General features: G+C 60.8%; 1 protein-coding gene across 3 annotated transcripts in view; it reads left to right on the top strand.

Annotated features, from left to right (window-relative positions):
- The first annotated feature begins 3,470 nt into the window (after positions 1–3,470).
- TMPRSS4 (transmembrane serine protease 4) overlaps positions 3,471–18,174 on the top strand; it is a 38,811-nt gene continuing 24,107 nt past the window's right edge. The window contains exon 1 of one of the 3 annotated variants that reach the window (XM_036324172.1): positions 3,471–3,703. In XM_036324172.1, the coding sequence (XP_036180065.1) occupies positions 3,701–3,703 (3 nt within the window). In that variant the 5' untranslated portion in view covers positions 3,471–3,700. The remainder of the gene's footprint in view (positions 3,704–18,174) is intronic. The other 2 variants (XM_036324170.1, XM_036324171.1) reach the window with 2 other exon arrangements.

Raw genomic sequence — 18,174 nt, 5'->3', positions numbered from 1 at the left:
CCTGCCCAGGCCTCTTCTCAGGCCCCCAGACCCCTGGGAGCTGGGCCAGCGCTGAGCCAGGAGGGCTGAGTAATCACCTTCCACCAGCCGCGCCCTGCGTGCTCCTGCCCAGGCAGCCGCCTCTTTCCTGCTTCCTCACCTGAGTGCTAAGAGATAGCTGCACCTTGTGGCCAGATGCTCAGCCTGGCACACAGAGGGGCCTCGGCGGGCAAGGCTGCACCAGGGGGGCCTGGCTCCTCGCTGCCTGTGCCGGGGTCGCCCTCAGAGAGGTGCAGCCTGGCCCCTGTTCTGAGATGGCAGGCACCCGGCTCTGCCCCAGACTCCCCATCCTGAGGGCGCCTCAGACCAGCCTCAGACCTCGGCTGCTCAGAGACAAGGCCATGCCACCCACAGTGAGCAACCTCTCCCCAGACCGGGGGCCTTTCAGACTCTCGTGTTCTGTTCGGCCTCTCACGTGGTTGCTCTCGCGTGGCTGGGAGTGTCGGAGAACCAGGTGCAAACCCCAGGTGTGCCCCACTGTGTGATGTGGGCCAGTCACCCCCTGAGCCACAAGCACGATCTCCCCGGCTGTCAATGGGACCAAATCCTCCTCGGAGGGTGGCTGTGAGAACTGGAGATGGCGCATAGACGCCTTTTCAGTGGCAGGGCCACTACCCAGGTCTGACCTGGGCTGACCTCCAGGGCAGGCCCAGGCTGAGAAGTGGAGGAAGCTCTGGCCCTGAGCCTGGCACTGGGTCACTGTCGTGTGTGACCCTGGCTTTGCCTCTAGGACGCGGTGTCCTCCCCACCAGAGGTCAGAGCACAGCTGCCCAAGTCTCCTTCGCTCCATGGCTCTGGGGTCCCACACCCCGTCCCGGCCCTCAGGCCTCACCACACAGCAGGATGCCAATCAGAAGAGACCCCGTGAGGAGGGGAGACCCGGGTCCGAGCCATGGCACTCACGGTGATGTGAAATGGTAAGTACCTGAGGCAGGAAAGTCGCTCTCAGCGGGACACTGCGGGCACACGGGGGACACTGCGGGCACACGGGGGATACTGCGGGCACACGGGGATACTGCGGGCACATGGGGGAGACTGCGGGCACACGGGGGATACTGCGGGCACATGGGGGAGACTGCGGGCACACGGGGGACACTGCGGGCACACGGGGATACTGCGGGCACACGGGGGACACTGCGGGCACACGGGGGATACTGCGGGCACACGGGGATACTGCGGGCACATGGGGGAGACTGCGGGCACACGGGGGATACTGCGGGCACAAGGGGGAGACTGCGGGCACACGGGGGACACTGCGGGCACACGGGGATACTGCGGGCACACGGGGGATACTGCGGGCACATGGGGGATACTGCGGGCACACGGGGGATACTGCGGGCACAGAGGGAATACTGCGGGCTCAGAGGGGATACTGCGGGCACACGGGGGATACTGTGGGGACAGAGGGGATACTGCAGGCACACGGGGGATACTGAGGGCACACGGGGGATACTGCGGGCACACGGAGATACTGCGGGCACACGGGGGATACTGCGGGCACACGGGGGGATACTGCGGGCACACGGGGGATACTGTGGGCACAGAGGGGGATACTGCGGGCACAGAGGGGATATTGCGGGCACACGGGGGATACTGCGGGCACACAGGGGATACTGCAGGCACAGAGGGGATACTGCGGGCACACTGGGGATACTGCGGGCACAGAGGGGATACTGCGGGCACACGGGGGAGACTGCGGGCACAGAGGGGATACTGAGGACACACGGGGGATACTGCGGGCACAGAGGGGATACTGCGGGCACAGGGGGGATACTGCGGGCACAGAGGGGATACTGAGGACACACGGGGGATACTGCGGGCACACGGAGATACTGCGGGCACACGGGGGATACTGCGGGCACACGGGGGGATACTGCGGGCACACGGGGGATACTGTGGGCACAGAGGGGGATACTGCGGGCACAGAGGGGATATTGCGGGCACACGGGGGATACTGCGGGCACACGGGGGATACTGCAGGCACAGAGGGGATACTGCGGGCACACTGGGGATACTGCGGGCACAGAGGGGATACTGCGGGCACAGGGGGGATACTGCGGGCACAGAGGGGATACTGTGGGCACAGAGGGGATACTGCGGGCACAGGGGGGATACTGCGGGCACAGAGGGGATACTGCGGGCACACAGGGGATACTGCGGGCACAGAGGGGGATACTGAGGGCACACGGGGGATACAGTGGGCACAGAGGGGATACTGCGGGCACATGGGGGAGACTGTGGGCACAGAGGGGATACTGCAGGCACAGAGGGGATACTGCGGGCACAGAGGGGATACTGCGGGCACACGGGGGATACTGCGGGCACAGAGGGGATACTGAGGACACACGGGGGATACTGCGGGCACAGAGGGGATACTGCGGGCACAGGGGGGATACAGCGGGCACAGAGGGGATACTGAGGACACACGGGGGATACTGCGGGCACAGAGGGGATACTGCGGGCACAGGGGGGATACTGCGGGCACAGAGGGGATACTGTGGGCACAGAGGGGATACTGCGGGCACAGGGGGGATACTGCGGGCACAGAGGGGATACTGCGGGCACACAGGGGATACTGCGGGCACAGAGGGGGATACTGAGGGCACACGGGGGATACAGTGGGCACAGAGGGGATACTGCGGGCACATGGGGGAGACTGTGGGCACAGAGGGGATACTGCGGGCACAGAGGGGATACTGCGGGCACAGAGGGGATACTGCGGGCACACGGGGGATACTGCGGGCACAGAGGGAATACTGCGGGGACAGAGGGGATACTGCGGGCACAGAGGGGATACTGCGGGCACACGGGGATACTGCGGGCACACGGGGGATACTGCGGGGACAGAGGGGATACTGCGGGGACAGAGGGGATACTGCAGGCACACGGGGATACTGCGGGCACACGGGGGATACTGCGGGCACACGGGGATACTGCGGGCACACGGGGGATACTGCGGGCACAGAGGGGATACTGCGGGCACACGGGGATACTGCGGGCACACGGGGGATACTGAGGGCACACGGGGATACTGCGGGCACAGAGGGGATACTGGCGGGCCCGTGGCAGGAGAGCCCTGTGCAGAAAGCACGCACCAGGCCATGTTTCTATCCTAAGAGGGCAGCAATCCGTCCCAGGGAGCATAAATGGTGTCACCCCAATCCCCAAACTCCTCCCACTTACCCCAGCCCCAAGCAGAAGCACCCACAGGAGTGAGAGCTCACACACCAGGAGAGGGCTCCTCTCGCACCCGGCAGCCCACGCCTGTGGGTTGGTGGAAGACATTTGGGCGGGAAGACTTTGCGACAAGGAGGTGTGTCCCCAGCTCTGAGGCCCAGGGCCCAGGAGCAGCTCCAGGTGCTGCTCCAGCCCCTCAGATGGGTGTCAGGTTACAGACGTACAATCATTCCAGTTTGGCAACTCCACCTGCAGGGCTGTTGCCCGCCCGCCCACACCCCACCTCACTCCTTGCAGGTACAGCAGGGCCGGGAGGGGCAGCTCGCTGAGCAGGAGGGGTGCCGGCACCTAGGCCTCCTCCTGCCAAAGCTTCCGGGGGCTCTGACCTGCTGACCAGCGGGGCCCCAGCCAGGAGGCCCTGCTCCCGACGCCGGTTGCTGACCTCAGCTCCAGGCCTCACAGAAAGCAAGATCTCAGAGCCAGCATGGTGAGTGTGGGGGCCCTGCTCTGAAGACCGGGTGGGGGTGGGGCTCCCTATAAAGAGCCCTTCAGGCAGCCTAAGAGGTCATCCGCGGAGAATTCCCTAACACCCTCTAGGTTAAAAAGAGGTCACACCTGGCCCGGCTGGTGTGGCTCAGTGGTTAAGCATCGACCTATGAACCTGGAGGTCACAGTTCAGTTCCTGGTCAGGGCACAGGCCTGGGTTGCGGGCTCAAACCCCAGTGTGGGGTGTGCAGGAGGCAGCGATCAATTGATTCTCTGTCATCATTGGTTTCTATCTCTCTCTCCCTCTCCCTTCCCTCTGAAATCAATTTAAATATATATATATATTTTTTAAAGAGGTCACACTGCTTTGCCCCCACCCTCCAGCCCTCACCTCTCTCAGCACCCGCCGGCCCCGTCTCCCTCCCTCCCAGCAGCCCTGCATCAAGGAAGCTGAGACACGGCGGCGGCTGAGGCTGCCTTCCTGACCACCCCGTCCTGAGCCCGCCTGCTCCCTTGCTGGGGCCTCCTGGCCACCTGGCAGAGGCTGGCACTTTCCCAGGAGCCGGGGGCTGCTCTGATACCTCATGGCCGCTGCCACCTCCCGGAGAGACGACTCCTTTTCCTTTTAAAGAAACTGGTGGCGGAGCCCCAAGGCTCCTGTGGCGGTCCTCTCCCTCTCCCTCTGCCTGCCCTCTCTCCTCCTCCTCCCCCCAATACTGGAGCTGCTCCGCTGCCCGAAGCAGAGAGAACAGACCCCAGACAGCGGCCATGGGGAGAGAGTAAATGTGGGTCCGAGGGGCCCAGAGAACCTGCCCTCTCCGATCGCAGCCAAGATGCTGCAGGTGCCCAGCAACCAGCATGGCAACGAGCAGTGAGCGGGCAGGGAAGGGGCAGTCAGGGCAGCGGAAGCTTCCTGTCCAGGGGAGAGGTGACTGATGGCCTTCAAGGCACTCGGCCGGCCCGCGCCCTGGGGCTCCTCTGGGAAGTCTTGCCCCACTTCGGCCCAGCACTAGGGTGGGGAGGCTCAGGGAGGGGAGGGCCTGGCCCCGCCACTCTGAATCCAGCCGTGTCCAGCCAGCTACCAGCCTGTGCGCAGAGCAGACCGGGGCCTCGGGCTCTGGGGGCAGGGGGGGTTGGAGGGGTTGCAGAGGAATCAGCACCAGCACCGACCTGAGCTGCCCCAGGGAACCAGGTGCCTGGGGGAGCCTGGGGGAGCCTGGGGGGCGGCGGGAGGGGCAGTTTCTAGGCCAATGACAAGAGCACTAGCTGTGAGTTAAGAGGGCGCGTGCAGCTCCCTGTGCCACTGAGACTGGACTCTTCCGGGACTCTGTCCTCTCTCTGTGAAAGGGCAGTGCTGTCCGCTCCGCCCAGGCACACGCGGGTTCATGGAGGCGGCAGGCGGCTAAGGATGCATGTGAGCAGCTCTGCAAACCTGAGGCCTGTGCAAATGTGAGGGGTTGCTCCAGGAAGTGAATGGCAGGTCCGCGGCCTGGCCACCCTGACCGCTACTCAGGGAAGGGGCTGGGCTTTGCTGGACAAGGGCGGGCGGGAGGGCGGGGAGGCTCCCTATGGTGGAGGCCGGGCGGAAGGCCAGGCAGCAGGGTGGCCAGGATCCTGGCCGAGACAGGAGCCTCTGGCCCCGAGCGAGTTTAAAACCACCTGCGCCTAATTACCCCCATTCTCCTCTAATGAGGCCAGGCCAGTGTAGCTCCCAGGCCAGGAAAGGCGGGACATGCCCAGGCCCAGCCCTCCCTCCCCCACAGCCCCGCCCAGAACAGAGTCAGTCCTGAGAGTCCCCTGTGGTTGCTGTTTCCTAACAATGTTCTCCCTTGAGCCTCTTACCTGGGTGTGCCCAGCAACAACAGAGGTGGGGAAGGCTGGCAGGGGGCGGGGCACCGTCTCTGTCCCCAAGGGATCCTGTCCCTGCAGGGACTGGGCAGCTCCCAGGGGGCCTCACCATGAGCCCCCAGGGCAGAGTGCGGCGTGCCGGCCACTCCCACCCTCTGGCTGCCCTCCCGTCCCTGCCTTACCAGCTGCCACAGGCCCAGGGCCCGGGGAAGGACATTCACAACCAGAGTCATCCAGAGACGCACACGACTCTGAGGCCTCGGGGTCCTCGGTCACAGGTGAGGCCACTCAGCAGGAGCAGTCGGGGCCGGGACTCCGAGCTCTGGGACCCCAGCACCAAGGGCCTGCCTTCCATTCGCCCTCCTTCTCCTCCAAGATGTGTCACCGTGAGTCCTGAGCTTGAAACTAGAACTTGAAATAGACACTAAAAACCAGGGGCCGCACTCCCTCACCTGGAAGCTGATGGGTGTTATGATGAAGTGGACACGGGCGGAGCCTGACAGGCAGCGCCTGCCCGCCAGGAGACGGCACCCCTCGCTCACCTACAAAAGGTCACCAACGAGGAGACCCTCACGGACAAAGACAAGCACGATTGACCTGGACCATCGAGAAGACAGAGGTGAAGTCTCACGCCCAGGGCTGCTCAGGGAACAGAACAGCACAAGCTCCTTAATGTAGAACACAGATTTGAAGAGAGAATTGTCAGTAAGTCAGGCCTGAAGCGAGTCCCTCTGAGGGAGGCCGCTGCACTGGGGCCGCCAGCAGGGCCTCCACATCGCAGGCCCCGCGGAAAGGGCCTGGGAGGCCCAAATCTCTTTCTGCCTCAGACCCCTTTGCCACCGGCATTTAAGTAGAACCCACATGTGGAAAACGGAGAAGACACCAGAGCTGCAGTGTTCACAAGCACCTTGATCCCCCAAATCCCACCGCCTCCTTCCCTCTGCAGCATCCTCTGGGGCCCCACCCCACCCCATCCACCCCAGACACTATAGAGCCTTATCTGGCCTTGCCTTTGTCTGTGGAACTCTCCTTCGCCATCCAGCTTCTACCCACACACCTCCTGTTGCTTAAAATAACCTTCCCACCCGACCAGCATGGCTCAGTGGTTGGTTGCGTGTCGACCTATGAACCAGGAGGTAACGGCTCGATTCCCGGTTAGGGCACAGGCCCGGGTTTCGGGCTCGATCCCCAGTGTGGGGCGTGCAAGAGGCAGCCAATCAGTGATTCTCTCTCATCATAGATGTTTCTCTCTCTCCCTCTCCCTTCCTCTCTGAAATCAATAAAAATATTTTTAAAGTAATAATAATAATCCTCTCTGTGCTGGGGGGAGCAGGCCTCTGTCCCTTCCTCACTGCTCCCAGCATCCTCTCTGCCTACTCATGGAACCGGCCCTCCCCTGAGCAAATGCAGGTCTTTGCTCTCTGGACTGCATCCTCCACCCTGGGCCACTCTCCCAAGACCTCTGGTCCGCGGCTTCCCTCCGGAAGTCAGGCCCTTGGCCTGTGGACCATACCACAGCTGCCACTCACTCACCGCCATCACATTCAGGCGAGGCCCAGGCTCTTCCCCATTCATACTTAATGAGTTTTCAGTATCTACTATGTCAGGCATTTGCTAGATCCTGTATTAATAGTGTTATTAATTGTTAATAAAATAATAGAATTATAGACTTTGCCACTTTTGTTTACTGCTGTATATTCAGCCCCCAGAACAGTGCCTGGCTGAAAGAATAAAGTATTATTACTAGAATAAAGTATTATTATTATTATTATTATTATTATTTTAATCATCACCCGCAGATGTTATTTTAATTGATTTTTTGAGAGAGAGAGGAGAGACAGAGAGAGAGAAACATCAATCGGTTGCCTCCCGTATGCACCCAACCAGGGATCAAACCCGAAACTGGGTATGTATCCTGACCGGGAATCAAACCGCAACCTTTTGGTGTATGGGACGACGCACCAACCCACTGGGCCACCGGGCCAGGACACGCACCACCATTGTTTATCTTTGTTGTGATCACCAGCATGTACTGTGTTCCTACTGCGTGCCCGGCAGCGTGCTGGGCCCTCTGTGAGCGCACTGGTGTCACTGAGCGCAGGCCTTCTAGAATCTCCCTTTCCCTCTTTCTCATGACACTGGGGCTCCGGGTGGTTAAGTTGCCTGAGGCCTAGGCTCCACCCACTTTCAGTAAAATCCCGCCTCCCTGGCAAAGGGCAGCCCCAGGAGGACACCTTCACGGAGCCAGGAAAGTGGTAGGAGCTGCAGAGAGCGGGGAGGCCCCGGGCCACCTGCCCGAGACGCTGCTTCGGGCTCCACACTCGGCTCCAAGGGGAGATGGGCCACGCAGACTGTGGGAACCACGCCACGTCCCCGGACAGCCAAGGCCAGTGGGAGCAGAGAGGCCGTGTTATCAACACACCAGGATGGCCACAGGCCGCGCTGGGCATGTGCCTAAACGGATGTCCAAGGACTCTGAGCCTGGGAATCCTCATCAGGCCAAGATACCATGAGCAGGTGCAAGGACACAAGGCACACTGTGCCCTTCAGTAGCCAGTATGATTGATGTCAGTGTTGGCACCAAGCCTTCGGTGTCTAAATGGTGTAAAACTGGGTTACTGACCAGCTAGTCGGCTGGAGTGAGAAGTCTGCTGGAGAGAGCCGCTGGGATGGAGGGAGAAGAAGTCTGCTGGAGAGAGCAGCTGGGATGGAGGGAGAAGAAGTCTGCTGGAGAGAGCAGCTGGGATGGAGGGAGAAGAAGTCTGCTGGAGAGAGCCGCTGGGATGGAGGGAGAAGAAGTCTGCTGGAGAGAGTAGCTGGGATGGAGGGAGAAGAAGTCTGCTGGAGAGAGCGGCTGGGATGGAGGGAGAAGAAGTCTGCTGGAGAGAGCCGCTGGGATGGAGGGAGAAGAAGTCTGCTGGAGAGAGCAGCTGGGATGGGGGGAGAAGAAGTCTGCTGGAGAGAGCAGCTGGGATGGAGGGAGAAGAAGTCTGCTGGAGAGAGCAGCTGAGATGGAGGGAGAAGAAGTCTGCTGGAGAGAGTAGCTGGGATGGATGGAGAAGTCTGCTGGAGAGAGCAGCTGGGATGGAGGGAGAAGTCTGCTGGAGAGAGCAGCTGGGATGGAGGGAGAAGTCTGCTGGAGAGAGCAGCTGGGATGGGGTGAGAAGAAGTCTGCTGGAGAGAGCAGCTGGGATGGAGGTAGAAGTCTGCTGGAGAGAGCGGCTGGGATGGAGGGAGAAGTCTGCTGGAGAGAGCGGCTGGGATGGGGGGAGAAGTCTGCTGGAGAGAGCGGCTGGGATGGAGGGAGAAGTCTGCTGGAGAGAGCGGCTGGGATAGGGGGAGAAGTCTGCTGGAGAGAGCGGCTGGGATGGGGGAGAAGTCTGCTGGAGAGAGCGGCTGGGATGGGGGAGAAGTCTGCTGGAGAGAGCGGCTGGGATGGGGGGAGAAGTCTGCTGGAGAGAGCGGCTGGGATGGGGGGAGAAGTCTGCTGGAGAGAGTAGCTGGGATGGGGGGAGAAGAAGTCTGCTGGAGAGAGCAGCTGGGCAGAAGAGACAGAGAAGCTGCTGAGCCGGAGCTCAGGTGCCGCTATGACATGAGTTGGTGAGTCTAGGAGGCAGCATGCGGCTGCTCCGCTGAAGCTGTGGGTGCAGGGACAGATGCTGCTTCATGGGGAAGATCTATGCTCACCAGCCAGTGTCCGCTGCCTGCCTGCCTGCCTGCATGGACTTGGCTGTGAGGACTATTCTGTCTGATGGCCACTGGCTTCTGCAATGAGGACTCATCCTTATACACGCACAGCCTCTCATGGCTTCTCCATCTGAGACCCGGCATCCTAGATGGTCCAGCCCCAGGCAGAGGGGCTCGAACCAACACCTGCTGTCCAGTGAGCAGAGGAGAGAGGAGGAACTTGGGCCAAGTTCCCAACAGCCAGCTCAGTGGGCAGGGTTCGAGGAGGACCAGCCCTGGCATGGTCGGATGGGAGGATTTAGAAGAAAACACGGACTCAGAACAAGACAGAGCCACTCGGAGCACCAGAGCTCACGTGGGGCTCCTGCTCCGTGCTCTACACAGACCTTCACCCGAGATGCAGCTGCCAAGCTCCCCCTCCCCCGCGGGCGCCCGGGAGCAGCCAGAACAAGGAGAACGCTCAGCCGCCCTGCAATCAGCCCGCGGCCCCAACGCTGTGGCTCTGCTCCCTGAGCCCCCGGCAGACTGCAGCCGAGGGAACCGCCTTTCACCGTCGAAACCCCTCTACAGGGCGCACCCGGCAGCATCCCGGCCAATCCTCACCCGCATCTTTGAAGTGGACCATTTTACAGATGAGGAGGCTGAGACTGAAAAAAAAGTCACTTGCCCGGGAGCCCGTGGCTTGCAAGGGGCACAGTGGGTCCAGGTCAGTGCCCCGACTCAGTGCAGGCGCCGCTGAGACCCTCAGACCCAAAGACCAAGAGAGGGAATGACGGAGCAGGGGCTCCTGTGGCTGCAAAGGACCTGTGACCAGCAGGGGCCCCAGCGGGGCCTCCCCTCCCCGCGCGGTCGCCCCCCTCCCAGAGGCAGACGCAGGCCAGGAGGGCACGGCTCGCCCGAGGTGGCTCTGCACCCAAGTCCCTCTTCCTCCCCACTCTCCGCCCCCTCCCCCCCCCCCCCCACCCCCACTCCCGCTCTCCACCTCCTTAGCGTTCAAACCAGAGGGCTTCAGAGGCCGTCCACACGCGTGGGATCCCTTCGTGAGCATCGGCGCCTCGTGGACGGCAGCTCGGGTCAACGGCCACGCGTGAGCCGCCGAGCGTTCAGGCCCCTGGCCCTTCCTCGCCCTTCCTCGCCCTTCCTCGCCCTTCCTACCACGAGGCTGGGTCCCTGTGTCTGGGTCCTGGCTCCTGGCGGCTCTCTGAGTCCCCCTCGGCCACGCCCAGGCATTGCCCTCGGCTGCACAAAAGTGGGGCGCCCTCCTTCCCCTCAGACCCCCTGACCTGCCGCCCTGGGACGGAAGGAAAGACCACTGAGCGGAGCGGAATTGTTGGAGCTCAGAGAGGACGGGAGGGCTGCCTGCCGGCCCGAGGGCCGGACCCGGGAGGGCCTGGAGCCGCAGTGACAGCGTCGCCCGGAGCCAAGGGCCTTCCTCCGGTCGGTCCCCTGGGCGACAGGCACTGGCCTCACCCCGCCCCCCCGCTGTCTTGACATGCAGCTTGGTGACAGAGCGCACAGTGGCCCCGTGCCTCAGTTCCACCTTCCGCCTCTCCCCGGGCCTTCCCCGGAGGTAAGAGCAAGGCTGGCACACAGAGGCCGCGTCTGAGCCGAGGGCAGCTGGCAGTGGGGTCATAGCGGGTACCTGACCCCGTCTGAGATGGGAAGTGGGCAATCGAACACTGCTGGGCATCCCAGCCTGGCTCACCTCGGGAAACCCTGCCCACCCTCCTGTGCCCCCCTCACCTTACCTGTCATTGCTGAGGCGCCCAGGAGAGAGGGTTTTGCTACCGCCTGGCAAAGGGATCCAACTGCTTTACCCAAGAGGCAGGGGGCGAGGGCAGGGCCTCTGGCCGTGGGGCTAGGGTGGGATGCAGGGTCAGGGGTCAGAGTGCAGTGTGAGGCCCTCAGGACAGCCCCCCAAACACCTGAGCCCGAGGCGGCCAGTGGCCAAGCTCTGCTCTGAGCTGCCTGTGAGCAGCCTCTGCTCGCCCAGAACTTCCCCTACTCCCCCTCCCCTGGGTCCCCCCTCCCCTGGGTCCCCCTACTGTGTCCCTGCCTCAGCAACCTCGCTGCCACCTACCAGGACCTAGAGGACCTGTTTATTCCATCACCTAGCAACGCAGCATCCTGGTCCTGGGTTCTCCCTGGGAGATGTGGGGAGCAAGGCATTCGCCCCCAGGAGAGCCTGAATCTACCCCAGCACCAGGGCCAGAAGCCCTTCTAGGTGCCCCTGCGCTCTGCCTTCTCCTACACCCCGACCATCCCCGCTCTGCCCCTGCCAACTCCATCCAGAACACGAATGCAGAGCGGCATTACAGCGAGGGTGAGGGAACACGGCCGGGCAGGCTGCTTGGCCAGAACAGCAGGCAGCGGAGCTGGCTCTCGGCCCCTGTGGCCTCTGCGAGCCTCTTCGTCTCCTTGTGTGCCAGGGTGCCATCGTGCCCCTAGTGGAGGACACCCCTCCACTGTGGGTTCTGAACTCTTTTATCCGAGAGAGAGTTCCCAACGACGCTGACCCTGCGGGACCTTGAGGTTAGAGAGGCTGAGGGCTGTGCCCAAGGCCGCCCAGCAGGTCAGAAGACAAGGCAAGATAAAAAAACAAAAAAAAAACCACACACACACACACTCCCTGGGCTGGGTCTTCGTGGCTCCTCTGCAGACACGTAATCCTCACCCCCCTTTTAAAGTAACTCCCCCAGCCCAGCCCAGCCCAGCCCGCGTGTCTGGACCCAGCATCTCTGAGCTGGAAGGTGAGACAGCGGAGTTTCTCTGGGACCTGACACCCTGGAGGCCGAGGGTAATGGTAAGAGAAGCGGGGAGCAAGGTGCACATCCACCAAAGAGAGGAGAGACGGGCTGGTCTCAGTGAAGACCCCGCTGGGTGCCACGCACTCAGTAGGCGCTTTCCCAGGCGCCAGGAGAGGGCAGGCCTCTCGCCCTTGTTCAGGGATGACGCCCCAGAGCCAGAATCCAGCAGAGTGGGGGCGCCCTCAGCTGAGGAAGGGCTGGAGAAGCCGGTGGAATCTCCGCGTGTTGGTGGCACGCTAACTGCATGCAACCAGGCTGCACCGCGGGGCAGTAAGGAAGCTAAAGGCCCAGCACCAGCCAGTGACACCCACGCAGGGTCCTGAAAGGGTGGGGAGATGCAGACAGCAGCCCAGGGGTCCAAGAGCCTGGCCCAGGGGCTGGGCCCGTCCCTCCTCGTGCGGAGGCCACAGGAGCCCCCTCACCGGCAGGAGCCGTGGTGTCCTCTCCGGGAACCGGGGCTCACTCCTCGGGGCTGTTCTGAGGCTCAACTGCGATGGCACTGATGGGAGACACCGCACAGCGTGCAGCCGGCCCGGCGGCCGTGGCTGCTGTTCTGCCTCCACATCTGGGTCCTGGATGAATGTCCTGCCGCCACCAGTAACCAACCGAGGAGCCGGCCAGGTGACCCCCTGACCGACCGGCAGCCCTGCATCCTGACCCCTGCCAGGTCCCCTCCCAGCCTCCCGCCCAGCTCCCCCCGCCCGGCCCTCCTGGGCTCTGGGATCTGAGCTTTCTTCCCAGACAAGCCCTCGTGGATCCCAGGTTGGCGGGATCTGTGCGTCAGGGCCTGCGGCACTGAATCAGCCCCGGCCCGCAGCCCAGCACAGAGCACAAGGCCAGCCTGCCTTGCTGTGTGACCAGGGGCTGGGCCAAGCTGGGGATAAACAGAGGCGCCTCCAGCAAAGCAGAAGGTGGCACCGTTGGCCTCTGGTGGGCTCTCAGTCCAGCAACTCCAGGGCCAGACATGTCCCGTCCGGCCTGTTTCCTCTGGGGCTGGTCCCCAGGGAGCCTTTCGGCTCTGCATCCTGTGATCAGGGCAGGGCCTCACCGAGTGCAGCGGCCCCGACAGATCCCTGCGTCCTACCTGCGCCCGCCTCGCTCAGCCCGTCCGCTCCTTCCCCAGCTCAGGACTGACTCTGGGCTGAGGCCATGCGATGTGGTGGGTCCCCATCTCCTGCTCAGGAAAGCCCCTGACACTGTGGACCCCCAACTGCATGCAGAGGCCTAACGTGCACCCACCTTTCCCTGCCCATCATCCCCAACACCCATGACCTTCAGCAACCCCTCTTCCCAGCAGCCCATCACCTCTGACCTCTGTGCCCGGGAAGTTTGCCAGAGAGGCTTCCAGAAAGGCCAGCAGCAGCAGCAGAGGCTGAGCAGAGGCAAAGCTGGGGGCAGAGCGGGGGCAGAGCAGGGGCAGAGCCAGAGACAGAGGGGGGCAGAGCTGGGGGGGCAGAGCCAGAGACAGAGGGGGGCAGAGCGGGGGGCAGGGGGGGCAGAGAGGGGGGCAGAGCCGGAGACAGAGGGGGGCAGAGCGGGGGCAGAGCTGGGGGCAGAGCGGGGGCAGAGCTGGGGGCAGAGTGGGGGCAGAGCGGGGGCAGAGCCGGAGTTGGCTCCTTGGGCCCCTCCGCGTGGCCGGGCAGGTGCTTTGCGTGTCTCTGACCCTCAGACACTGGGCGCCGAGGGCTCAGAATCCTGGCTCCTTCACGTTGGTCCATGCAGAGCCTCCTGTCACTCACCAGGTAGCTGATGGTTTTAAGAAGGAATAAGCCTCCACATCCCGTCACCCAAGGCAAAAGCTAGGACTCAGCAATACCTATGTCTGATTGTGACACCCTTCTACCAAGGCAGGTGGGCAAGTCTCTGTTTTAATGATTCGAAGGGCTTTTTTTAAATATATGTTTTTATTGATTTTAGAGAGGACGGGAGAGAGAGAGAGAAACATCAATGCTGCAAGAGAACATTGATCGTCTGCCTCCTGCACACCCGCCCCCCCCACACACACACACACACTGGGGATCAAGCCCGCAACCTGGCCGTGTGCCCCAATCGGAATGGAACCGTGACCTCCTGTTCGTAGGTCAACGTCAACCACTGAGCCACGCCGCTGGGCAACTCGGCAGGTCTTGACTGCACGTCTTTGATAGGCCGGGGGCCATGCCAAAGTCAGCAGCATCCCCAGTCCATGGCCCCATCTCCTTGCTTCTTTATGAAAAAGGGCCTGCGTCCTGTGTGATATGTGGGGACTTACTAGCACTCTCTCCTCTGACACTGCTCTGCTGGCGCCATCGCTGTTCTTTGGTGGTGCCAGACTCCATCTGTTTTGACTGCAGCTTAATATCCTTTGGTTGAATATGACGCAGTCAGCGTTCTCAAGGCCGGCCCAGGACTGCGTCCTTCCACACGTATTTATTAAATACCAGCTGTGTGCCCGGGCTTGCAGGGGACCCCGGGACGCCGTCAGTACCCTGAGAACACGGTCCCTCTCTCTCGCCTACGGTCTTCATTTAGTTTATTCATTTCTCTCTCTGTCTTGCTTTCAAAAGGGCGAGACCCTTGTCCGCACGACCTCTGTTCAGTGCGTAGCACCTGAAACATGAGTCGCGGGCTGAGGTCCCTGCAGGTCCAAGACGAGCAACTCAAGGTCCAGAAAATGCGGAGTGTGAGCGTCTTCGTTCCCTGTGTCTCAGCTTCTAGCACATTCCAGGCCCATCAAAGCCATACGGTCAATATTTGTTGAATTAATAATAAACAAAAGGGACTTGCCCTACCTATTCCCACTAAGGCTGGCTTGCATGTGCAGACTCAGTGGAAAGGAATGCATTGCCTGGGGAAGGGCCACTAAATGGGTGTCCATGCCACCCCTCCAGCCAGCCCCTCCTGTCCTGCCTCTCAGCCAGTACCCTCTCGCCTGCTCACTGAACCCCAAGAGCCTCCAATCCACGGGTGAGGCCTATGCCTTCATCTACCCAACCTCCGCCTCCCTCCTCTGTCCCCAGCCATGTGGGCCTCTAGCTTTTCTGCTGTATCTGTGTGTGGCCTGCTGCCTACCTGCCTGCCTGGCTACTTCATGTCATTCAAGCCTCAGCCAGAAGCCCGCCCTAACCCCTGGCCCCTCCCCTCAGCTTCCCACTCTAACTACCCATCCAGCCACTGACTCCTCACCGGCTTTACTCTCAGCACAACGCCCGTCACTCTCTGACCGTTTCTGCTGTATCTGTGGTCCTCCTCCCTGCTTCTCCCATCCAGCCCCGTCCCCGCCTTGCCTGAGGGGAGGGCACGACCCCACCTGCTTGTCTGGGCCTTTCTCCACCCCGCTGCAGTTACTTCTCATTTGCCTTTGACCCATAGCTCCTAGACCAGCTCCTGATATAACAGAGACACTCAGTAAGTGTTGGTTTGGTTTAGTAATTATTTCGTGCTACACATACTGGTTATCAGACAATTAGGATCAATCCTATTCACCCTTAAATTTGACTCAGACAAAGGACTTTGTCATGTGCCATTTGTGTGTCGATCACTGTCGTCATTATTGTCACCTGACTCTGTAGCCACAGCAAGGCAGAGAGGCCCGTTCACTCGCATCTTTATTGTGGAAACTGACCCTGTCCAGGCCCTGGTGATGGTGGAGGGAAATGTCTGGAAATGGACCACAGTGCAGAGGCCTGAGTTCAGCTCCATCCAGCAGGCATTTCTTGGGTCTTTGCTAAGAATAAGCCAATGCAAAACCCTGAGGGCATAAAGGCAATAAGAAACAGGAATCCCAGCCCTAGCTGGTGTGGCTCAGTGGATAGAACGTTGGCCCATGGACTGAAGGGTCCCGGGTTCGATTCTGGTCAAGGACATGTACCTCAGTTGCAGGTTCCCAGGCCCTGGTCGGAGTGCATGCAGGAGGCAACCAATCAATGTTTCTCTCACATCAATGTTTCTCTGTCTCTCCTCCCATTTCTCTAAAAATCAATGGGAAAATATCCTCGGGTGAGGATTAACGAGAGAGAGAGAGAAGCCGGCGCCAGCGGAGGGTGAGTGATGAAGTCCTGCACCAACGGGCACAGGGTGGCAGGGCACAGGTGGGGCCTCCGTGTCCAGCCAGCACTCCCACCAGGCGTCTCAGCTCATCCTCGCTGGGCACTTGGAAGTCGGGTGTTTCCCGCGTTACAGAGGGCAATGCTGACGCTCAGGGCGGTGAAGCCCCTCCCGAAGGCTCACAGTTCAGGGAGGCAGCGCCTGGGTGACAATGCAGCCTGCAGACTCGAGGGCCTGGCTGTCTGCTATGACCCCGGCCGCCCGGGGCCTGGTGTCACCAGAGGGCAAGCCAGGCATTCCCTCCAGCAGACTACAGTTTTTAAAGGAAGCTCCTTTGCCGCTGGCATGGCTCAGTGGTTAAGCGTCGACCTATGAACTAGGAGGTCAGGGTTTGATTCCTGGTCAGGGACATGCCCGGGTTGTGGGCTCAGTCCCCAGTGGGGGCCGTGCAGTAGGCAGCTGATCCATGATTCTCTCTCATGGTTGATGTTTCTGTCTCTCTCTCCCTCCTGCTTCCTCTCTGAAATCAATAAAAACATATTTATAAAGAAAGGAAGCTCCTTCTTCCAGTGACTATCTGCCGTGTTCAGCCATGGAAGCAGGCAGCACCCAGGGTCTCCCCATCTCTGATCTGGGACACTCACAGGGGTGAGGAGACACACTCTCCCTCCCAGATGGGACGGGAACATTCCCTGCCAGCAACGTCTAGGGTCCCGCGGTTTCTCCCCCCACCGCTGGCGCAGCCAGACCCTCAACACAGCACCGGGCAGGTCCCCGACTGGAGACCTCGCATTTGGAGCTGCTGTCCCCAGCCTGTGCGGTCCCCGACCTGGAGAGGGGAGAGACAACAGAGGCTCTGGAAGGCACAAGAGCCAGGGCAGGTTTCAGGGAGTGTGCACACTGGCAGCGCCCTCTCCCCTGCCCTTCGCCTGGCAGAAAGCGTAGCATGTGCCTTGTGCATGGCTCCTTCCGTGTGTGCCGTGTGGCTGTATGTGCCGAGCCCTCACAGGAAGCCATGTGACTACGTGCAACGCAGAGCCTTGCATGCATCTGTGCACGTGTGTCGATGGGGCCCTAGGATTGCACCCTGAGGTGCTGTGGGAGTTCCATGTTCTTGTTTGTCTGCTTGTTTTATTAGGAGTAACATCTATGCAGTAAAGTATTCAAACCGGGTGATACCACTCAATGAGTGTTTACCTATACCCACCCCATGCAGCCGGCTCTTCGATTAAGACCTGAAAGTTTCCAACATTACAAACGGCTCCTCCAGGATCCTTGCAGCCCCTCCCCACCCCCCAGGGGTGAGCACTGTCCTGATCTCTATCACTGCGCATCACTTTGCCTTTCCCACGATCTGAGTGAAGTCAGACGGAGAATGCTCTTCTGTGTCTAGTTTCTTTCCTTCGTTGTGTCTGAGATTCATGCAGGCGTCATTGCACTTAGCATTAGTGCTTGTCCACTTGGACTTGTTCCGTTAGGTGAACAGGCCATAATGATCGATCTCCTTCCCCAGGGATTGATGTGTGGGTTTTTCCACTGTTTAGCTATTGTGAGTTAACCTACCACAGCATTCGTGCACTGGCTTTGCGTTAGGTATATGCTCCTGTTTCTCTTGCTATAGCTGCCAGGTCATGGCACCATAGTCATCACAGGGTTAGCTTTGGCCGGTGCAGCCACACTACTCTCCAAAGTGTTTGTACTCCCACCAACCATGTCTGAGAATTCCAGTTGCTCCACATCCTCATCGACTTGGTATTGTCAGGATTTTTGTTTTTTTAATCCTCACCCCAGGATATTTTCCCATTGATTTTTAGGGAGAGTGGAAGAGAGAGGGAAAGACCAAAAGAAACATCGATGTGAGAGAAACACATTGATCAGTTGCCTCCTGAACGCACCCCAACCAGGTCAGGGCCGGGGAGGAGCCTGCAACTGAGCTACCTGTCCTTGACTGGAATTTATCCTGGGACCCTTTAATCCACAGGCCAGTGCCCTGTCCACTGAGCCACACCGGCCAGGGCTGTCAGGCTTTTAATTTTAGCCATCCTAGTGTCGGTGTAGAGATATTTCCTTGTGGTTTGGATTTGCATGTTGAGCGTCTTTGGGA

The sequence above is a fragment of the Myotis myotis genome, unplaced genomic scaffold (assembly GCF_014108235.1).
Source record: "Myotis myotis isolate mMyoMyo1 unplaced genomic scaffold, mMyoMyo1.p scaffold_m19_p_10, whole genome shotgun sequence".
NCBI classification, from domain to species: Eukaryota; Metazoa; Chordata; class Mammalia; order Chiroptera; family Vespertilionidae; genus Myotis; species Myotis myotis.
The sequence above is the reverse complement of the archived record's forward strand: the minus strand, read 5'-3'. Positions and strand labels throughout refer to the sequence as shown.